Source organism: Corythoichthys intestinalis, chromosome 1 (assembly GCF_030265065.1).
Source record: "Corythoichthys intestinalis isolate RoL2023-P3 chromosome 1, ASM3026506v1, whole genome shotgun sequence".
Classification (NCBI taxonomy): Eukaryota; Metazoa; Chordata; class Actinopteri; order Syngnathiformes; family Syngnathidae; genus Corythoichthys; species Corythoichthys intestinalis.
In genome coordinates, this window is record NC_080395.1 from 3,687,884 (window position 1) to 3,706,806 (window position 18,923).

At 40.4% G+C, this 18,923-nt stretch overlaps 1 protein-coding gene across 1 annotated transcript; it reads left to right on the forward strand.

Moving 5' to 3' along the window:
* The first annotated feature begins 7,818 nt into the window (after nucleotides 1-7,818).
* dhcr7 (7-dehydrocholesterol reductase) lies at nucleotides 7,819-17,929 on the forward strand. The gene is made up of 8 exons (XM_057854231.1): nucleotides 7,819-7,948; nucleotides 10,452-10,557; nucleotides 10,624-10,846; nucleotides 14,234-14,324; nucleotides 14,399-14,612; nucleotides 14,678-14,882; nucleotides 14,951-15,082; nucleotides 17,209-17,929. The coding sequence occupies exons 2-8, from the start codon at nucleotides 10,454-10,456 to the stop codon at nucleotides 17,671-17,673; spliced, it is 1,434 nt and encodes a 477-aa protein (XP_057710214.1). The 5' UTR covers nucleotides 7,819-7,948; nucleotides 10,452-10,453; the 3' UTR covers nucleotides 17,674-17,929.
* Nucleotides 17,930-18,923: the final 994 nt, after the last annotated feature.

Here is an 18,923-nt window from a genome sequence, read left to right on the forward strand (position 1 = left end):
GCAATAAATTTTGGGAGCGATTATTGGCTGCCAGCTCTACTACGGGTGTGACATATCAAAAAGGTGATACAGTGGGGCAAATAAGTATTTAGTCAACCACCAATTGTGCAAGTTCTCCTACTTAAAAAGATTAAAGAGGCCTGTATTTGTCAACATGGGTAAACCTCAACCATGAGAGACAAAAAAATCACATTGTTTGATTTTTAAAGAATTTATTTGCAAATCATGGTGGAAAATAAGTATTTGGTCAATACCAATAGTTCATCTCTATACTTTGTTATGTACCCTTTGTTGGCAATAACGGAGGCCAAACGTTTTCTGTAACTCTTCACTTGGTGTATAGATATCAACTGTGGGAGCAATTATTAGAAAATGGAAGACTGTCAGGAAATGCTGGGCGGGCAGGTGTGTGTGGACCCAAACGCAGGAAAAGTGAAGCGAGGCAAAAAAGGTGGTGCAAAAAAATGATTTAATTAAGGCTGACAGAAAAAAAGTACAAACCAAAACTGAGGTGATCCCAAAAAACACAGTAGCAAGCAAAACTCAGGTTACTAACAAAAGGCTGGGTATCAAAAAACTTACTTGGAACATGAGGGCTTGGATAGACATCGACTTTGACACTGATATATAGATTGACGATGATGCAACAAGGACTGAAAAGAAACTGGGAGCTTATATACACACACGCAGACAAAGGGTAACGAGACAATGAGGAACGGATGGGTGACACAGGTGGACGCAAACCTGAAGGATACACAAGGAGCGGTACACCAGGTGAAATCAATGGCAATTACAAGGACACACTAGGAGGGAATCAACACAAAATTTAACAAAGACATACAAGACCACTGATAATCTCCCTCAATCTGGGGCTCCATGTAAGATCTCACCCCGTGGCGTCAAAATGATAACAAGAACGGTGAGCAAAAATCCCAGAATCACACGGGGGGACCTAGTGAATGACCTACAGAGAGCTGGTACCACAGTAACAAAGGCTACTATCAGCAACACAATGCGCCGCCAGGGACTCGAATCCTGCACTGCCTGACGTGTCCCCCTGCTGAAGCCAGTACACGTCCAAGCCCGTCTGCGGTTCCCTAGAGAGCATTTAGATGATCCAGAAGAGGACTGGGAGAATGTGTTATGGTCAGATGAAACCAAAATAAAACTTTTAGGTAGAAACACAGGTTCTCGTGTTTGGAGGAGAAAGAATACTGAATTGCATCCGAAGAACACCATACCCACTGTGAGGCACGGGTTGGAAACGTCATGCTTTGGGGCTCTTTTTCTGCAAAGGGACTAGGACGACTGATCTGTGTAAAGGAAAGAATGAATTGGGCCATGTATCGAGAGATCTTGAGTGAAAATCTCCTTCCATCAGCAAGGGCATTAAACATGAGACGTGGCTGGGTCTTTCAGCATGACAATGATTCCAAACACACAGCCAGGGCAACAAAGGAGTGGCTTCATAAGAAGCATTTCAAGGTCCTGGAGTGGTCTAGCCAGTCTCCAGATGTCAACCCCATAGAAAATCTGTGGAGGGAGTTGAAAGTCCGTGTTGCCCAACGTCAGCCCCAAAACATCATGGCTCTAGAGGAGCTCTGCATAGAGGAATGGGCCAAAATACCAGCAACAGTGTGCGAAAAGCTTGTGAAGAGTTTGGCCTCCATTATTGCCAACAAAGGGTACATAACAAAGTATTGAGATGAACTTTTGGTATTGACCAAATACGTATTTCCCACCGTGATCTGCAAATAAATTCTTTAAAAATCAAACACTGATTTTCTGTTTTTTTCCCCATTCTGTCTCTCATGGTTGAGGTTTACCATTGTTGACAATTACAGGCCTCTCTAATATTTTCAAGTGGGAGAACTTGCACAATTAGTGGTTGACTAAATACTTATTTGCCCCACTGTATATCGCGATCCTTGGTAGACCAAAAAGTTTTCGATATACTTTGACAAAGAATCGATGTATGGTTTTAAACAAGTGTAACTGTTTCTATAGAAAAACGATAAAAACTAGGCCTGCAAGCAGGACTGAACGAGCCCTCTCACTCATACGCAACTCGGACGGCACGCAGGTCAGGGTGGTGGCAGATCGTCTGCCTCTCATCATATCCTGAGAACCTAACTTGCTCGGAACTCGCCTCTTTTTTTGGGATTAGAAATACATTCACACACTTAGGTAAAAACGCCCCTATTGAAGAGTGTCCTACAAAAAAGGAGACGCAAGTGAGCTGTGCAGCCACGCCCATATTCAAAACCTAAATGAATCTTCTAACTGGGCCAATTCAACCAAGTGTGCCAAATTATGTGGGTATATAAACTGCCTAAATCCCTGCAAAAAAATATACTTCCTTTTAATAACGAGCAAAGGGTCGTGTGAGCATGGTGAGAATTAATTACATTAATATCTAAACCCCTGGCAACAAAAATGAGTACACCCCTTTGAAAAAACGTTCATCCCAAAATGTCCAAATTGAGTACTGCTTGTCATTTTCCCCTCCAAAATGTCATGTGACTCATTACAGGAGTGCTGTCAGCATTGTTGCAGAGATTGAAGAGGTGGGGGTCAACCTGTTAGTGCTCACACCATACGCCCCTACTCTACATCAAATGCGCATGGCTGTCACCCCAGGAGGAAGCCCAACCGTCTCATCAGACCATAGGACATGGTTCCAGTCATCCATGTGCTTTGTTGAGATGTCTTCAGCAAACTGTTTGTGAGCTGTCTTGTGTACTGTCTTCAGAAGAGCCTAACTATGACCTCATATGACCAGGCCACGCCCCCCAAAAGTCCCCAAATGACCTGTTATGACCAGGCCATGCTCCCCAAAAGTCCCCAAATGACCTGATATGACCAGACCACTCCCCAAATGTTCCTAAATGACCTGATATGATTAGGCCACGCCCCCAACATGTCCTTAAATGCCCTGATATGATTAAGCCACGCCCCCAATATGTCCTTAAATGACCTGATATGACCAGGCCCCGCCCCCCAAAAGTCCCCAAATGACCTGATATGACCCGGCCACGCCCCCAAATATTCCCAAATGACCTCATATGACCAGGCCACGCCCCCCAAATGTTCCCAAATGACCTGAAATGATCAGGCCACGCCCCCAACATGTCCTTAAATGACCTGATATGACCAGGCCACGCTCCCTAAATGTCCCCAAATTACCTGATATGACCAGGCCACGCCCCCAATTGTTCCCAAATGACCTGATATGATTAGGCCACGCCCCCAATATGTCCTTAAATGACTGATATGACCAGGCCACGCCCCCCAAAAGTCCCCAAATGACCCGACACGACCAGACCACGCTCCCTAAATGTCCCCAAATGACCTGATATGACCAGGATATATTCCCCAAAATGTCCCCAAACAACCTGGGCGGGGCTCAGGTCTGTATCTCCACACAGCAAAGACCTAGAGTAATTTCTCTAGAAATTGCAGTTTCTGGTTATATACAGTATACAGTATATATTTTTTGGTGAATGGCGTTTCCTCAGCCAAAACTGTTTGACCGATTGGCACGGTTCAAAAATCGAAAAGACCGGAGACTTTTTCCTACGACACCCAAAAATTTTTCGTTCGTCCCTTAACTCCGATTTTCCGAGAAATGACCACAAATCAATAGGACCTGTCTCCCAAATGTCTCCGATTCTATCGAGGCATATGGCAGTCGATGCCATTGACGGCCATGGACGTCCAAATTTCCCATTCATTTCCAATGGCGAGTACATTTTTTGTTCAATTTTCACACTACTTTCTGTAGGCGACAAAACTTTTGTCTTGCCAAAATTTGACCTTCATGTCGTCATTAAATAATAAATCTTTTTTCAGTAAAACAAATATATTTTTGTACATTCAGCATCATTTGGGAGGGTCTTAGCTTTCATATGAGCCATTTCTGAAACCAATTGAATAATTAAAAGTCAGGTTATTAGCAATTGTTTCTACAAAATGGATAAGCGACAACACTTTTGTCAGGGACTGTAGTTGAAATGGATTGGACGCCTATCAAAGTCCATTCCAGCTAAGGTTAGTGATTTTTTTTGTTTTGTTTTGTTTTGTGAAAAATAGCATTTAAAATGCCACTTGAAGTCTCTCATACATTTTAGCATTTATCTTAAAATGTTTCAACCTTTTTTTTTTAATGGTGTATGTCAAATGGCGTAAAGTCTTAAAACTTTCTTTCTTTCTTTGATTTTTTTTTAAAACTTCTGCTAGGTAGGTTGAAGAAGTGCAAACAAGTTGGATACCGTGCATACAAACGTGTTGCAGTTGGCCCAGATATTACCGAATATCACACAGCCTGCAGACAGCATAGCAACCAGACAAGTCTGATCACTGTCTGGACTGGAGCACCAAAAAGTAGGTGGAAGAGAGATAGCAGACTATCACTGTAGACTGAGTGAAGATAGAAGGCGGGGTGATGGACATCATATTTGGACATCTCAAAATGTCCATCATTCAATTTGCTTAATGATCAATTCTTTTTTTCTCAAGGAGGTCCAATTGTGTGTCATCAATTGACTGACGCAGATGAAGCTCAGCAGCCATTTTGTTGAAGTCTCGTACTGTTAATCCGTGGCTCAGATGATTTCAAAATGCTGTAAGCGTCTGTGTTTTGTGTTCAAAAATCGAATTGATAATGAGGTCGTGCCTGGTCTAGGCTATGTCTGTCTGTCACAGAGAAACAGCGTCATTCAGTGGCTGAAAGGTGCATGTGCATTTAGAGTCAACTAAACTTTTTTTGAAAAATAACAACAAAAAGTTTTTTTTTTAAAAAAGAATCTGGAGAATTAATTGTAAAGTGTTCAGTTTTAACTGTCTTCATGATAAAATATATATATGGCGGAAAACAGACAAGGCTGAAAAAGCAGTTTCTGCTCTTGCACTCCTCTTTAAAATAAACTACTGCCAAAATGTGTTTGACAGAACAATATATGCTGCCATCGCAGATTCATGGCGCATTAAGCCCCCGAACTATTTTTAATTTGCCCGTTTTACCCCGAAAACCCCCGTTTACAGACGTCGCGCAACCGCTTTTGTTTCAACCCAGCCATAAAACGATGGTGATTAATCATATTTATTATTCAAAATGGCTGTCATTTTTTGCTTAGAATCATTAATTGATGTCTAATATTTCATAAAAAAACAATAAAATTAAAAAAAAAAACAACAAAAAAAATGATTCACTCGCATATTTTAAACTTTTAAACAAATGACGTCACAATGAAAAAAATTGGCGTCCGTAAAAAAGTCACGGATATCTACCTCACAACTATCGCTTAATTGTAGAGTCGTTCCGATCAAGTTTTTTTTGCTCCAGATCCGATCCCGATCATTTTAGTATGAGTATCTGCCAATCCTGATATTTCCCGATCCACTTGGTTTTTTTTTTGCTCCCGATTCAATTCCAATCATTCCCGATAATTTTTCCCGATCATATACATTTTGGCAATGCATTAAGAAAAAAATGAATACAACTCGGACGAATATATACATTCAACATACAGTACATAAGTACTGTATTTGTTTATTATGACAATAAATCCTCAAGATGGCATTTACATTATTAACATTCTTTCTGTGAGAGGGATCCACAGATAGGAAGACTTGTGACTTTGTATATTGTGACTAAATATTGCCATCTAGTGTATTTGTTGAGCTTTCAGTAAATGATACTGTAGCCATGCCCAAATGTATGATGGGAAGTGGAACCATGACTGTGCGTAGTTCTACCAATTGATATATATTCTCTACGTTGGGAAATAACATAGGGTGTTAAGAAAATGATCAATTACTACCTTGCTTCCCTACATTGCTTCCCACGATAGCTCTAATCATAGGGAGAGGGATTGTAAGGCTTTAGCCAATTAAAATAAGGCTCCAAAGGCTTCCAAAATTCACTCTACTCATTGTACGCTGCCTTTTAGCTCTGTATATAGGTGAAACGGCGCTATTACAGATTGAGCGCGACAATGCGTGAGTGGGTCGTGCAGCGCATGCATTAATTGCGTTAAATATTTTAAAGTGATACAATTTTTAAAAAAAAAATAATTACCGCTATTATCGGGATAAATTTGATAACCCTACCTTATGCCTAAACTAAAGACTCTGGATGAGTGTAACATATTATGTCTGTAACGTTAAATACAATTAGAAAACGATTCATTTAAAAAACATATATATTTAAAAAAAGGCATGTCCGATATTTTTTTGCCGATTCCGATACTTTGAAAATGACGTGATCGGACCCGATGCCGATCGATCGGGACATCTCTACTTAATTGTATTTTTTTTGTTACTGTCGCATTTTCTCCAATATGTTAGATGATGAATAATCGATCCAAAAAAAGAACATTGGAAAAAAAAAACATTTAAAAAGGTAAATATATGAAAAAGAAAGAGCAGAATTAAAGACGCCATGACTTTAACAAGATATTATCGCGTACTTACCTTGTTTCTATCCAAAAACTCCACGTAGCATGTATCACCGAGTGTCAAGACACAGCTGTGAATGGCCACAGCTGGATTTTTTGGAATTTTATGGGTGAAAAATGGTAATATAACAAGGGTCGCGATGCAGAAATCACAGACATCAAGGAAAGGTCGAGATTTTCTTTTTCATATATTTACCCTTTTTTTTTAACTTTTTTTGTCTGGATCAATTATTTAACATCTAACATATTGGAAAAAATGTGACAGTAATAAAAAAAATACAATTAAGCGAGAGTTATGAGGTAGATATCCGTGACGTTTTACAGACGCCATTTTTTTCATTGTGACATAATTTGTTTAAAAGTTTAAAATACGTGAGTGAATATTTTTTACAGTTGTTGTTTTTTTTTTAATGAAATGATTTTTAATGAAAATCGGTTTTTGTATGTGTTATGGAAATAACTGCTAAAACAGTTTTCTTTGCATTTCAGTATTTTAAGAGGAGTTCCGGCAAGAAATTCTTGCCTATATTTTTAAGCATTCAAAAACTTTTTTTCTATGATTTTTTTTGTATGAAGCAACTTAATTTTTGATTGAATAATAAAGACACAAATGTCCTCGCCAAAATGTGGCCCAAAAACAAAACAAAAAAACAAAAAAAATTGACTTAAATTTAAAAAAAAAATCAAATAAAAATAGCTTTCAAAATGATTTTTTTTTAGTTTCAAATTTATTTTTGCATTCAAACACATTTTTTTAATTGAAAATAAATTTTTGGACTGAACTTTTTTTTTTTGGATTGAATAATGAAGACACAAATCTACCTTCCTAACGGCTCCGCCCAGGGGATACAATTTTTGACTGAGGTAACTACATTGGCACGACACTGGCGGTCGTACCCTATTCAATGGATGATGATCTTGGTGACAAGTAGAACCTAAGGACCCTAATTTTAGAATTCCCCTCAAGAATGAATGGATACAAAAAAAAAAAAAAAAAAAAAAAAGCTAATTTTCAAATCATCATTATATTCTTGTAAGTTAATTTTATTGCTGACACTGCTTTTCGGGTTATAACAACATATTTTTCGGCACAACAAGAAATTCTAGCCACTTTCACCCCTGCCTATAATCCCATTTTCAAGTCATTTTTACGTGGAATTAATCACAAAAAATATGGAATACGCATGTTCTTTGTTCATGCGAACAGAGCCATTGAGACTGGCGAAAAGGCGTCAGGCGCTTGTGGCTTCAGCGACTCCCGGCCAATCAGCGTACAGCGTTGCTAAATGGTTCCGCCTTCATTTCAACCCCTCTAACCGCTCATTGGCTGATCTTCAGGGACCTGACACATGAGGGGGCGCGGCTGTTCCATAACGGTGAGGTGGACCCAAAAGGTGCGAGGAAGAAAACACGCGAGGAGAGTTCCGTGTGGATCATCACGGTTGTACCGCAAGAACTGCGGTGCTGTTAACCCCCTTTAAAACGCTCAGGTAAGCTTGATTAATGTTTTTCTCACAAATGCTAGACTTCGGGCGGACTTACATCACATTTCGTGACGTAACCAGCGTTCTGTTTACCAGCATTGTAACAATAAAGTCAATTACCTATTTATTTCATGATAGTTAGCCAGACATGACCTTTCACAGTGGAGGCTTGCTGACATAACGTGTCAATCAACTACTCGATCAATAATGAATCAAGTTTATGACACAGTAACAAGATGGATGTGAAGTACAGCGTGTGCTGCAAAATGTTGAGTTTCGTTTTTGAAATGCTTTAACCGTCCAAAATGTTAAAAGTAGGAGTGGGAACCTCAGGGTTCAACTACAAATAAACGATTGAATAGTTATCAGGAAATCTTTCTAGGATATTCAACAACAACAAAACTAAGAAACATGAAAACAAGCGTTTTTCCGTCTTTTGCTGTGAATTGGAATGAGTTTATCACTCGTAGACGTCCAAACCATTTCAACTGGAAGCAAGGGCGTATGTTTGGTCTCAACGTACAGTGTATCACAAAAGTGAGTACACCCCTCGCATTTCTGCAGATATTTAAGTAATCTTTTCATGGGACAACACTGACAAATTGACACAATGAAAAGTAGTCTGTGTGCAGCTTATATAATAGAGTTCATTTATTTCCCCCTCAAAATAAAAACAAAAAGTGAGTACACCCCTTAGAAACGACATCCCTAAATGTCCAAATTGAGTACTGCTTTTCATTTTTCCTCCAAAATGTCATGTGACTCGTTAGTGTTAAAGATGTCCCGATCGATCGGGATGCCGATTGATCGGGTCCGTTCACGTCATTTTCAAAGTATGGGAATCGGCAAAAAAATATCGGACATGCCTTTTTTAACATATATACAGTATATAAATTCTTTTAATTAAATCGTTTTCTAATTGTATTTAACGTTACAGACAAAATGTCTTACGCTCATCCAGAGTCTTTAGTTTTGGCTTAAAGTAGGGCCGTCAAATTTATCGCGTCAACGACAGTAATAACATTAAAATATTTAACGCAATTAACGCATGTGCTGCACTACCCACTCACGCATTGTCGCGTTCAATCAATAATGGCACCGTATTACATATACATAGAGCTAAAAGGCAACGTAAAATGAGTAGAGAGAATTTTGGCAGCCTTTGAAGCCTTTTTTTAATGGGCTAAAGCCTTACAATCCCTCTCTCAATGATTAGAAATATCGTGGGAAGCAATGTGGGGATGAAAGGTAGTAGTTGATCTTTTTCTTAACACCCTATTTTATTTCCCAACGCTGAGAAGATATATCAATTGGTACCATCACGCACAGTCATGGTTGCACTTCCCACTATGCATTTGGGCAGAAGTTAAATGGCTGCAGTATCATTTACTGAAAGCTCATAAAAATCCACTAGATGGCAATATTTAGTCACAATATACAAAGTCACATTTATCCTTTAAGAATTACAAGTCTTTCTATCAATTGGTAGCACCACGCATAGTCATGGTTCCACTTCCCACCATGCATTGGGGCATGGCTACAGTATCATTTACTGAAAGCTCAACAAATACACTAGATGGCAATATTTAGTCACAGTATACAAAGTCACAAGTCTTTCTATCTGTGGATCCCTCTCACAGAAAGAATGTTAATAAAGTAAATGCCATCTTGAGGATTTATTGTCATAATAAACAAATACAGTACTTATGTACTGTATGTTGAATGTTTATATTCGTCCGAGTTTTATTCATTTTTTTCTTGATGCATTGCCAAAATGTATATGATCGGGAAAAATTATCGGGAATGATTGGAATTGAATCGGGAGCAAAAAAAAAAAGCAATCGGATCGGGAAATATCGGGATCGGCAGATACTCAAACTAAAACGATCTGGATCGGATCAGGAGCAAAAAACATGATCGGAACAACCCTACTTTTAACAAATCATTAAAACACATACTCCCACAAAAACGGCCAAATACACTTATAAGCTAGATTACGAATGCATAAAAAATATTAGCTCAAGCAAAAACTTACCTTGTGTTGGTCTTAACAGGGAGCAGCTGGATTCAGCCATGTTAAACGTGTTATGTCATATTCACAGTTGCCACTTGAGGGCAGTGTATCCACTCAAATCAACAAGACTATCATTGGACAGGTCATTGCCACTAGCTGTACAATTGGGTTCCAATGGTATACTTAGTATTGGCCTGATATACAGTTTGCTAATATGTCAGTATAGAGAATAATGTATTCTCTTTAAAGTCCAAAATAAATAACGTGAAGCTTAGTGGACTTAAGTTGACAATTGGAAGGCATCGCCTTAGGGAACCTTGATAACCAGTCAAGTAACAATATAACACCGACTGTCTTGTTTACAATTCAAGTTGATGTTTATACGATTAACTGATTCGCTGCCGCCCTCCCACTTCAAATGGATAGAACATCTACATCTTTAAAAGGGCGTAAGTGCAACTGATCGAAACACACTCAATACTTACGTTAATACAGACATGAACGGTGCTACGGAAGTCACCAGGAGGCGGGTCCAAAATGGCAGCCACGGCGGGTCGGCGGCTGAAAAGACTACAGAACCCGCGCAGTGGGGGAGAGCCTGGTAAGTTGGTAGTTCAAATAAATTTTCACGACACCCTCTGAAACTCTTGGTTTGGCTGGTTTTCAGGGAGGTGGATTGGTTCTCCCTGCTAAGCGTGGTAGCGCTGCTGTGCTTCGCGCCGTTCATCGTCTTTTTCTTCGTCATGGCCTGCGACCAGTACCAGTGTTCCGTCACGCAACCCTTCCTGGAGCTCTACAGCGGCGAGAGCACCCTGTTCTCCATCTGGGCCCGGGTACCCTTCGTCACTTGGTCGGCAGTAAAGATCTACGCAGTATGGGTCGTCTTCCAGGTACGGCAGGACAGAAGGTCTGCTTTCAAGCTAACGTTCTTTTAGCCTACACCGGTTGTCTGATCGAAAGGAAATTGGACAGAGGTGTCTGCCCATTTTGGTTTGAAGCAGCAGAATTTTAACAATAACTAGATTTGGGACAAATTATCGTCTGGCGAAATATTGCGATACAACTCATATGCATCGAGTTTGATCGAGATAATTAGACTAGCTGCATTGCCAACCGATTTGAGCCAAGCAATCCATCAATAGATTAGTCAAATTGTTTTACTGGGTTTGTACGGCTGCTTGAAATTTCTGAAAATGCTCAGATTTTAAAGTTGTGTTTCCAAGGTTTGAAAAATGCTTGAATTTTGCGTGAAGTACTCGAAAATGCGTTAGGCCCGCCAGGTCTTCTCAGCACTCTTGTCTTAAAAGATCAAGTATTAAATGAAGGAATATAAAGTAACTTTCCTTCATCACCGCTTCCGCTTTGTTTTCTGTTGAGCCACTGAATTTGATGGTTGTCACACGTCACATCGTCCCAAAAAACATTTTTGATGCTATATTGTATTGTAACCCTGCCATATTGAAGTGATTTATGTCCAGAACCTAAGAGTATCTTTTCATCCCTACTAGTTTGTACACCAAATCTTGGTTCAGGACAAATTGCAAAGATCTTGGTCTTTACCTGAGAAGCCTACTAGCAGTCAATTGCACGAGTCACTATGATCAAGGTCACAAGTACGTCCTGAATCTTAACTGTTGCGGGCAAGTCAAGTCACGAAGTTATGTCGAGTAAAGTCAAGTCACGAGGTTATGTCGAGTCACGTCGAGTTGAGTCAAGTCAAGAGGTTGAGTCGAGCTGAGTCACGAATTCGAATCGAGTCCCAAGTTTTAGACCCTACCAGTGCAAGCGAGTCAAGTCTGAGTCTACGTTTTTTCTTCTTCAAGTCCGAGTCAAGTCACGAGCTTATGTCAAGTCAAGTCTCGAGCTTATGTCAAGTCGAGTCACGAGGTCATGTCGAGTCAGGTCACGAGGTCATGTCGAGTAAAGTCAAGTCGAGTCACGAGGTTATGTTGAGTCACGTCGAGTTGAGTCAAGAGGTTAAGTTGAGTCACGAAGTCGAGTCAAGTCTCAGGTCTCGGACCCTACCAGTGCAAGCGAGTGAAGTCTGAGTCTCGTTTTTTTGTTCTTCAAGTCTGAGTCGAGTCACGAGGTTTTGTCAAGTCGAGTCATGAGGTTATGTCAAGTCGAGTCACGAGGTCATGTCAAGTCAAGTCACGAGGTCATGTCGAGTCAAGTCACGAGGTCATGTCGAATAAAGTCAAGTCGATTCACGAGGTTATGTTGAGTCACGTCGAGTTGTGTCAAGAGGTTTAGTTGAGTCATGAAGTCGAGTCAAGTCTCAAGTCTCGGACCCTACCAGTGCAAGCGAGTGAAGTCTGAGTCTCATTTTTTCGTTCTTCAAGTCACAGTCGAGTCACGAGGTTTTGTCAAGTCGAGTCATGACGTTATTTCGAGTCACAAGGTTATGTTTAGTTGAGTCACAAGGTTATGTCGAGTCCAGTCTCGGCCCCTCCCAGCTGAAGCAAGTGAAGTCTGAGTCTTTTTTTTCTTCAAGTTCGAGTCAAGTCACGAGGTTATGTTGAGTCAAGTCACGAGGTTATGTCGAGTCACAAGGTTGAGTCGAGTCAAGAGTCTACGTCCAGTCAAGTCGAGTCATGAAGTTATGCCAAGTCGAGTCACGAGGTTATGTTGAGTCGAGTCACGAGGTTATGTCGAGTCGAGTCTTGAGTCTCGGACCCTCCCAGCAAGCAAGTGAAGTCTGAGTCTGGTTTTTTTTCTTCAAGTCCGAGTCAAGTCACGAGGTTATGTCGAGTCAAGTCACGAGGTTATGTCCAGTCAAGTCCAGTCACGAGGTTTTGTCAAGTCGAGTCATGACGTTATTTTGAGTCACAAGGTTATGTTTAGTTGAGTCACAAGGTTATGTCGAGTCGAGTCTCGGACCCTCCCAGCTGAAGCAAGTGAAGTCTGAGTCTGTTTTTTTTTTCTTCAAGTCCGAGTCAAGTCACGAGGTTATGTCGAGTCAAGTCACGAGGTTATGTCCAGTCAAGTCCAGTCACGAGGTTATGTTGAGTCGAGTCACGAGGTTTATGTCGAGTCGAGTCTTGAGCCTCGGACCTTCCCAGCACAAGCGAGTGAAGTCTGAGTGTTTTTTTTCTTCAAGTCACGTGGTTATGTCCAGTCAAGTCGAGTCATAAGGTTATGTTGAGTCGAGTCACAAGATAATGTCCAGTCAAGTCCAGTCACGAGGTTATGTTGAGTCAAGTCACGAGGTTATGTCGAGTCGAGTTTTGAGCCTCGGACCCTCCCAGCACAAGTGAGTGAAGTCTGAGTGTTTTTTTTCAAGTCAGAGTCAAGTCACGAGGTTATGTCGAGTCAAGTCAAGTCACGAGGTTATGTCAAGTCGAGTCATAAGGTTATCTTGAGTCAAGTCACAAGGTTATGTCCAGTCAAGTCCAGTCACAAGGTTATGTTGAGTCTAGACTCGAGGTTATGTCAAGTTGAGTCTTGAGTCTCGGACCCTCCCAGCACAAGCGAGTGAAGTCTGAGTCTGCGTTTTTTTTCTTCAAGTCCGAGTCAAGTCACGAGGTTATGTCGAGTCGAGTCTCAGACCCTCACAGCACAAGCGAGTGAAGTCCGAGTCTGCGTTTTTTTTCTTCAAGTCCGAGTCAAGTCACGAGGTTATGTCGAGTTCATTCAAGTCATGGCACGAGGTTATCGTGGGTCAAGTGATGCGGTTATGTCTAGTCGTATCGAGTCCCGGACCCTCCCAGCACAAGCGTGTCAAGTCCGAGTCGGCATTTTTTTCCTGCAAGTCCGAGTCGAGTTGCGAGTCATTAAATTAGCGACTTGAGTCCGACTCCCTGTGACTCGAATCCAATTGTTTGCGTATTAGCTCCAGTCCTAGTCTTGTTTCAGTCTTGGTCAGGATTCCCAAAAGTCTTGATCTTGGCTAAAAACCTGTGATTCCTGGTTAAAGTTTTAGGTCTTAGTCATGGTCTTAATAGCACCCACTAAAAAGTTGCAAAAATGATCACTAATTTGATCGATTGACATGTTGGCTAGCTACAAACAAAAATCAAAACGGAAAGCACAAATAAGCCTCAGAGACCCTTTGCAAGGCAACCATTTTGGTTTGAAATAGCATTTTTGTGTTAAAAAATTAATCCAAATGAGCTCCAGTGGGAACGGGGTCCTTTAGATAGTTGTGCAACGCCAAACGGCAAAGCTTTTTATCCCGACACGACTCCATTTTGGCATCCAAGTGAACTTAAGAGTCAACTGTTTACTCCTAGGGAGCATCAAAGATCACAAAAAGGATGCAAATGCATTATTTTCAGGTGGTGTTATACATGTGCGTGCCCGACATCCTGCACAAAGTCCTCCCCGGTTACGTCGGAGGAGTCCAGGAAGGCGCTCGAACCCCCGCAGGTACCGACGCACTCAACAGAATGTTGTTTTGCTAGTGTCGTCACAACAACGTGACGCTGTAACTTTCCCCCAAGGCCTCATCAACAAGTACGAGATCAACGGGCTGCAGTGCTGGCTCATCACGCATGTACTGTGGCTGGCTAACGCCCGCTACTTTCTATGGTTCTCGCCCACAATCATCTTCGACAACTGGATCCCGCTCATGTGGTGCGCTAACGTGCTGGGTTACGCCGTAGCCACCTTCGCCTTCGTGAAGGCCTACTGGTTCCCCACCAACCCGCAGGACTGGTGAGGATATTCTCATCCTCGTGTCGGAGTAGTCCCGAAACAATTTGTTTTTTTGTGTCCCCAAGTAAGTTCACGGGGAACATCTTCTACAACTACATGATGGGCATCGAGTTCAACCCGCGCGTGGGCGAGTGGTTCGACTTTAAGCTGTTTTTCAACGGGCGCCCTGGCATCGTGGCTTGGACGCTCATCAACCTTTCTTACATGGCCAAGCAGCAGGAACTTTATGGACACATCAGCAACTCCATGGTTTTGGTTAATGTCCTGCAGGTGCTGAATCACAAGTTTCAAATCTCCAGTCAAATTCCCATATTTGATCGGGATTTTTCTTCTTCCAGGCTATCTACGTGTTGGATTTCTTCTGGAACGAGGCATGGTACCTTAAGACCATCGACATTTGCCACGACCACTTCGGCTGGTACCTGGGCTGGGGGGACTGCGTTTGGCTGCCGTACCTCTACACGCTACAGGTCAGTCCTTAAATCTGGTCCAGAAAACCATTTTTACGGTCAGAAACTGAAGGTACGTATTGTCATGACCTGAGCCAGACACGGTGAAGTTTGCAATGATGTCACTAAGGGTGTCCGCTAGCTTAAATTCTATAAAATGCTATGTTTTTTTTCTTTTTTTACAATTTTATGAACAAAATGTTCTCATATTTCCACAAAAAAAAAAAACGAAATATACCTCTAAACTAAATGACGAATTCCTGAACAAACATGTTAGCTTAAACAAAAAATCACCTTCATGTTAGCTTTAACTTTTTTTAAGCTATAACAAACACATGGACAACCATGAGAAAAAAAATACACATATTTCTAATTTTAAAACACTTAACACAAGACAAATTGAATTTAAATGTCTAATTTGTATAATGTAAATTCAGTAGATCGAACTAGCCTAACTTGCATTGCAAATGTCCACTAGCTAAAATGCTGTAAAATGCTATTTTTTTCCCCTACATTTCTTTTAACAAATTGTCCTCATATTTCCACAAAAAAGTGCTAAACATACCTCCAAACTAAATGACGAATGCCTAAACAAACATTTTAGCTTAAACAAAAGCTCACCTTCATGTTAGCCTTAACCTTTTTTTAAGCTATAACAAACACATGTACAACCATGAGAAAAAAATACACATATTTCTAATTTTAAAACACTTAACACAAGATAAATTGAATTTAAATGTCTAATTTGGATAATGTAAATTCAGTAGACCGAACTAGCCTAACTTGCATTGCAAATGTCCGCTAGCTAAAATGCTATAAAATGCTAAGTTTTTTTTTCTACATTTCTTTTAACAAATTGTCCTCATATTTCCACAAAAAAGTGCATTTTTATTTGGTATGTGGCATATTTTTTGGTATGTGGCAAAATATGTGGCATCTTTTTTGGTATATGGCAAAATAGATTTTGTTGTGTGGCATTTTTAATTGGTATGTTGCTTTTTTTGTATGTAGCAAAATAGATTTTGGTATGTACCATTTTTATTTTGTATGTGGCATTTTTTTGGTCAGTGGCAAAATGGATTTTGGAATGTGGCATTTTTTTGGTATTTTGGTATTATTTTTTGGTAAATGACGAACACATAAACAAACATGTTTGCTCAACCAAAAACTTAACTTTTGTGTTTAAAGCTGTAACAAACACATGTACAACAAAATAAAAATGACTCGTTTCAAATTTTAAAACATTTGACATAAGCTAAGAAGAGTGTAATTCGTTTAATTGACATGTAAATTTAGTCGATCAAACTAGCTAGTGCTGCAACGATTAATCGATTAACCCGAGTATTTGATTAGAAAAAAAGATTCTAATTAAATTTTGCTGCTTCGAGTATTCGTTTAATTTCAGTGGCTTTGTAATGGTTTGTTTTGAAAGTGTTTGCGTTTAGTTTTATTGATTTGGGTGGATAAACGGCCCTCTATTTTACCTCATTTCACATGGCTGAATCCATCTGCTCACTGTTAAGACCAACATAAGTTAGGTTTTTGTTTGAGCTAACGTTTTTTTTTTTTTGCATTCGTAATTTAGTTTATAGGTATATTTAGCCATTTTTTTGTGGGATTATGTGTCTGAACCATTTGATAAGAGCATTGTAAAAAATGTTAGCATTTTATAGCATTTAAGCTAGAGCACTTTTGCCATGTAAGTTAGCCAACTGTTCTGTTGTTGTACATACTGTAGATCCTCATATATACCGTTTGAGGCTCAGCTCAGGTATTTTAATTTTTTATATTCCTTATCCAATTACTCGATTATTCGAACTTAATGGTTCATCGATTAATCGACTACTAAAATAATCGATAGCTGCAGCCATAAAACTAGCCTAACTAACTAAAAAGTTTTTTTTCCCCCAATTTTCCTAACAAAATCGTTCAAGCACATACAGTATTTCTACAAAAACTGTTAAATGTACAAGTTATGTCATATTCATTTTTGCCACCAGAGGCCAGTGTATCCCACAATATCATTAAATCTAAAACCATTACAGCGCCACTCTAATTCAACAAATCATCCAAGCAGTTTTTTTCTAATCGAATCACTCGATTTATTCGATTTCACGCCATTGAACTCGTGCTGTGCTGTCATCTAGGGTCTTTACCTGGTGTACCACCCGGTGCAGTTGGCCCCGATTCACGCTCTGGCCGTGCTCCTGCTGGGCTTGACGGGCTACTACATCTTCCGCGCCACTAACCAGCAGAAGGACCTGTTCCGCCGCACCGAGGGCGCCTGCACCATCTGGGGTCGGCCCCCTTCCTACATCGAGTGCTCGTACCGCTCGGCCGACGGCGGCGCGCACCGCAGCAAGCTCCTCACGTCAGGTTTCTGGGGCGTGGCCCGACACTTTAACTACACGGGCGACTTGATGGGATCGCTGGCGTACTGCGCCGCCTGCGGATTCGGACACCTTCTGCCGTACTTCTACATCGTCTACATGAGCATCCTGCTGGTGCACCGCTGCGTGCGAGATGAGCACAGGTGCGGAAGCAAGTACGGCGCCGACTGGAAGCGCTACACGGACGCCGTCCCTCACCGACTCCTGCCCGGGATCTTTTAGACCGGGCGGGTGCTTGTTCTTGAAATTTCCATTCCTTGAATCGCTTAAATTTCAATCCAATACTACTCTTTGAAAGACCAAATGTTTTGTTGCCCTACAAAACTTTGAAGCTACAACATTCCAATCTCACAAGAGACCAAACAAGTTCTTGCCACATTGTTGGAGTTCCTGAAATGATACTCCAAGTCAAATCTTGCAAAGATGACGTCTGCCGTTAAAATACATGATGTTTTTCAATTAAAGACTTATTTTTTTGGCTGACTTCCTTGGAATCCATGCGCCCTCTGCTGGTGAGATGAGGGTAAGAGATATTTTAGATCATAGGCAGAGGCGGCACACGAGGCAATTGTGATCCCACCAAGTGTGTTGTCTCGTTATTATTACTTCTAACTCCTATACAGAGGTGTCGCGTCCCATTAGGCAAACCAGGTAATTGCCTAGGGCCTCCAGCCAGCAGGGGCGCCCAGAGGGCCAACAGATTTAGCACACACAGCTTTACTGCACTGTCGTAGCGACAAGTGCAGGGAGTGTTTCAATATCATGGAATCATTTGGCAGAATATCTAACAGTTCTGTTATCAATCCCAATCAGCACTAACCAGGTCAAATTGATTATACATGTTTAAGAAAATCCAATCAGCTATTAATTAGGGCTGTCAAAATTATTGCGTTAATGGGCGGTAATTATTTTTTAAAATAAATAATGTTAAAATATTTGACACAATTAACGCACATGCCCTGCTGAACAGATTAAAATGACAGCACAGTGCAATGCCAACTTGTTACTTGTGTTTTTGGGAGTTTTGTCACCCTCTGCTGTCGCTTGTGTGCGACTGATTTTATGGGCTTCAGCACCCATGAGCATTGAGTAATTATTGACATCAAAAATAGCTGGCTACTAGTTCATTTTTTGATTGAAAATTTTACAAATTTTGTTAAAACGAAAACATTAAGCGGGATTTTAATATAAAATTTCTATAACTTCTACTAATATTTATCTTTTAAGAACTACAAGTCTTTCTATCCATGGATCGCTTAACAGAATGTTAATAATGCTAATGATCTTAATCCAGTTGATTTATTGTTATAATAAACAAATACAGTACTTATGTACCATATGTTGAATGTATATATCCATCTTGTGTATTTTTATTGCAACAATAATTTACTGAAAAATATGGCATTTTTTATAGATGGTTTGAATTGCGATTAATTATGATCAATTTTGAAGCTGTAATTAACTTGATTATA

What these genes read in the sequence shown, in the direction of transcription:
- dhcr7 (XM_057854231.1), top strand. Translation starts at nt 10,454, where the DNA reads ATGAACGGTGCTACGGAAGTCACCAGGAGGCGGGTCCAAAATGGCAGC. An exon ending in GCGCAGTGGGGGAGAGCCTG is followed by an intron (nt 10,558 to 10,623) that starts GTAAGTTGGTAG and finishes GCTGGTTTTCAG; the next exon opens with GGAGGTGGATTGGTTCTCCC. An exon ending in AGGCGCTCGAACCCCCGCAG is followed by an intron (nt 14,325 to 14,398) that starts GTACCGACGCAC and finishes CTTTCCCCCAAG; the next exon opens with GCCTCATCAACAAGTACGAG.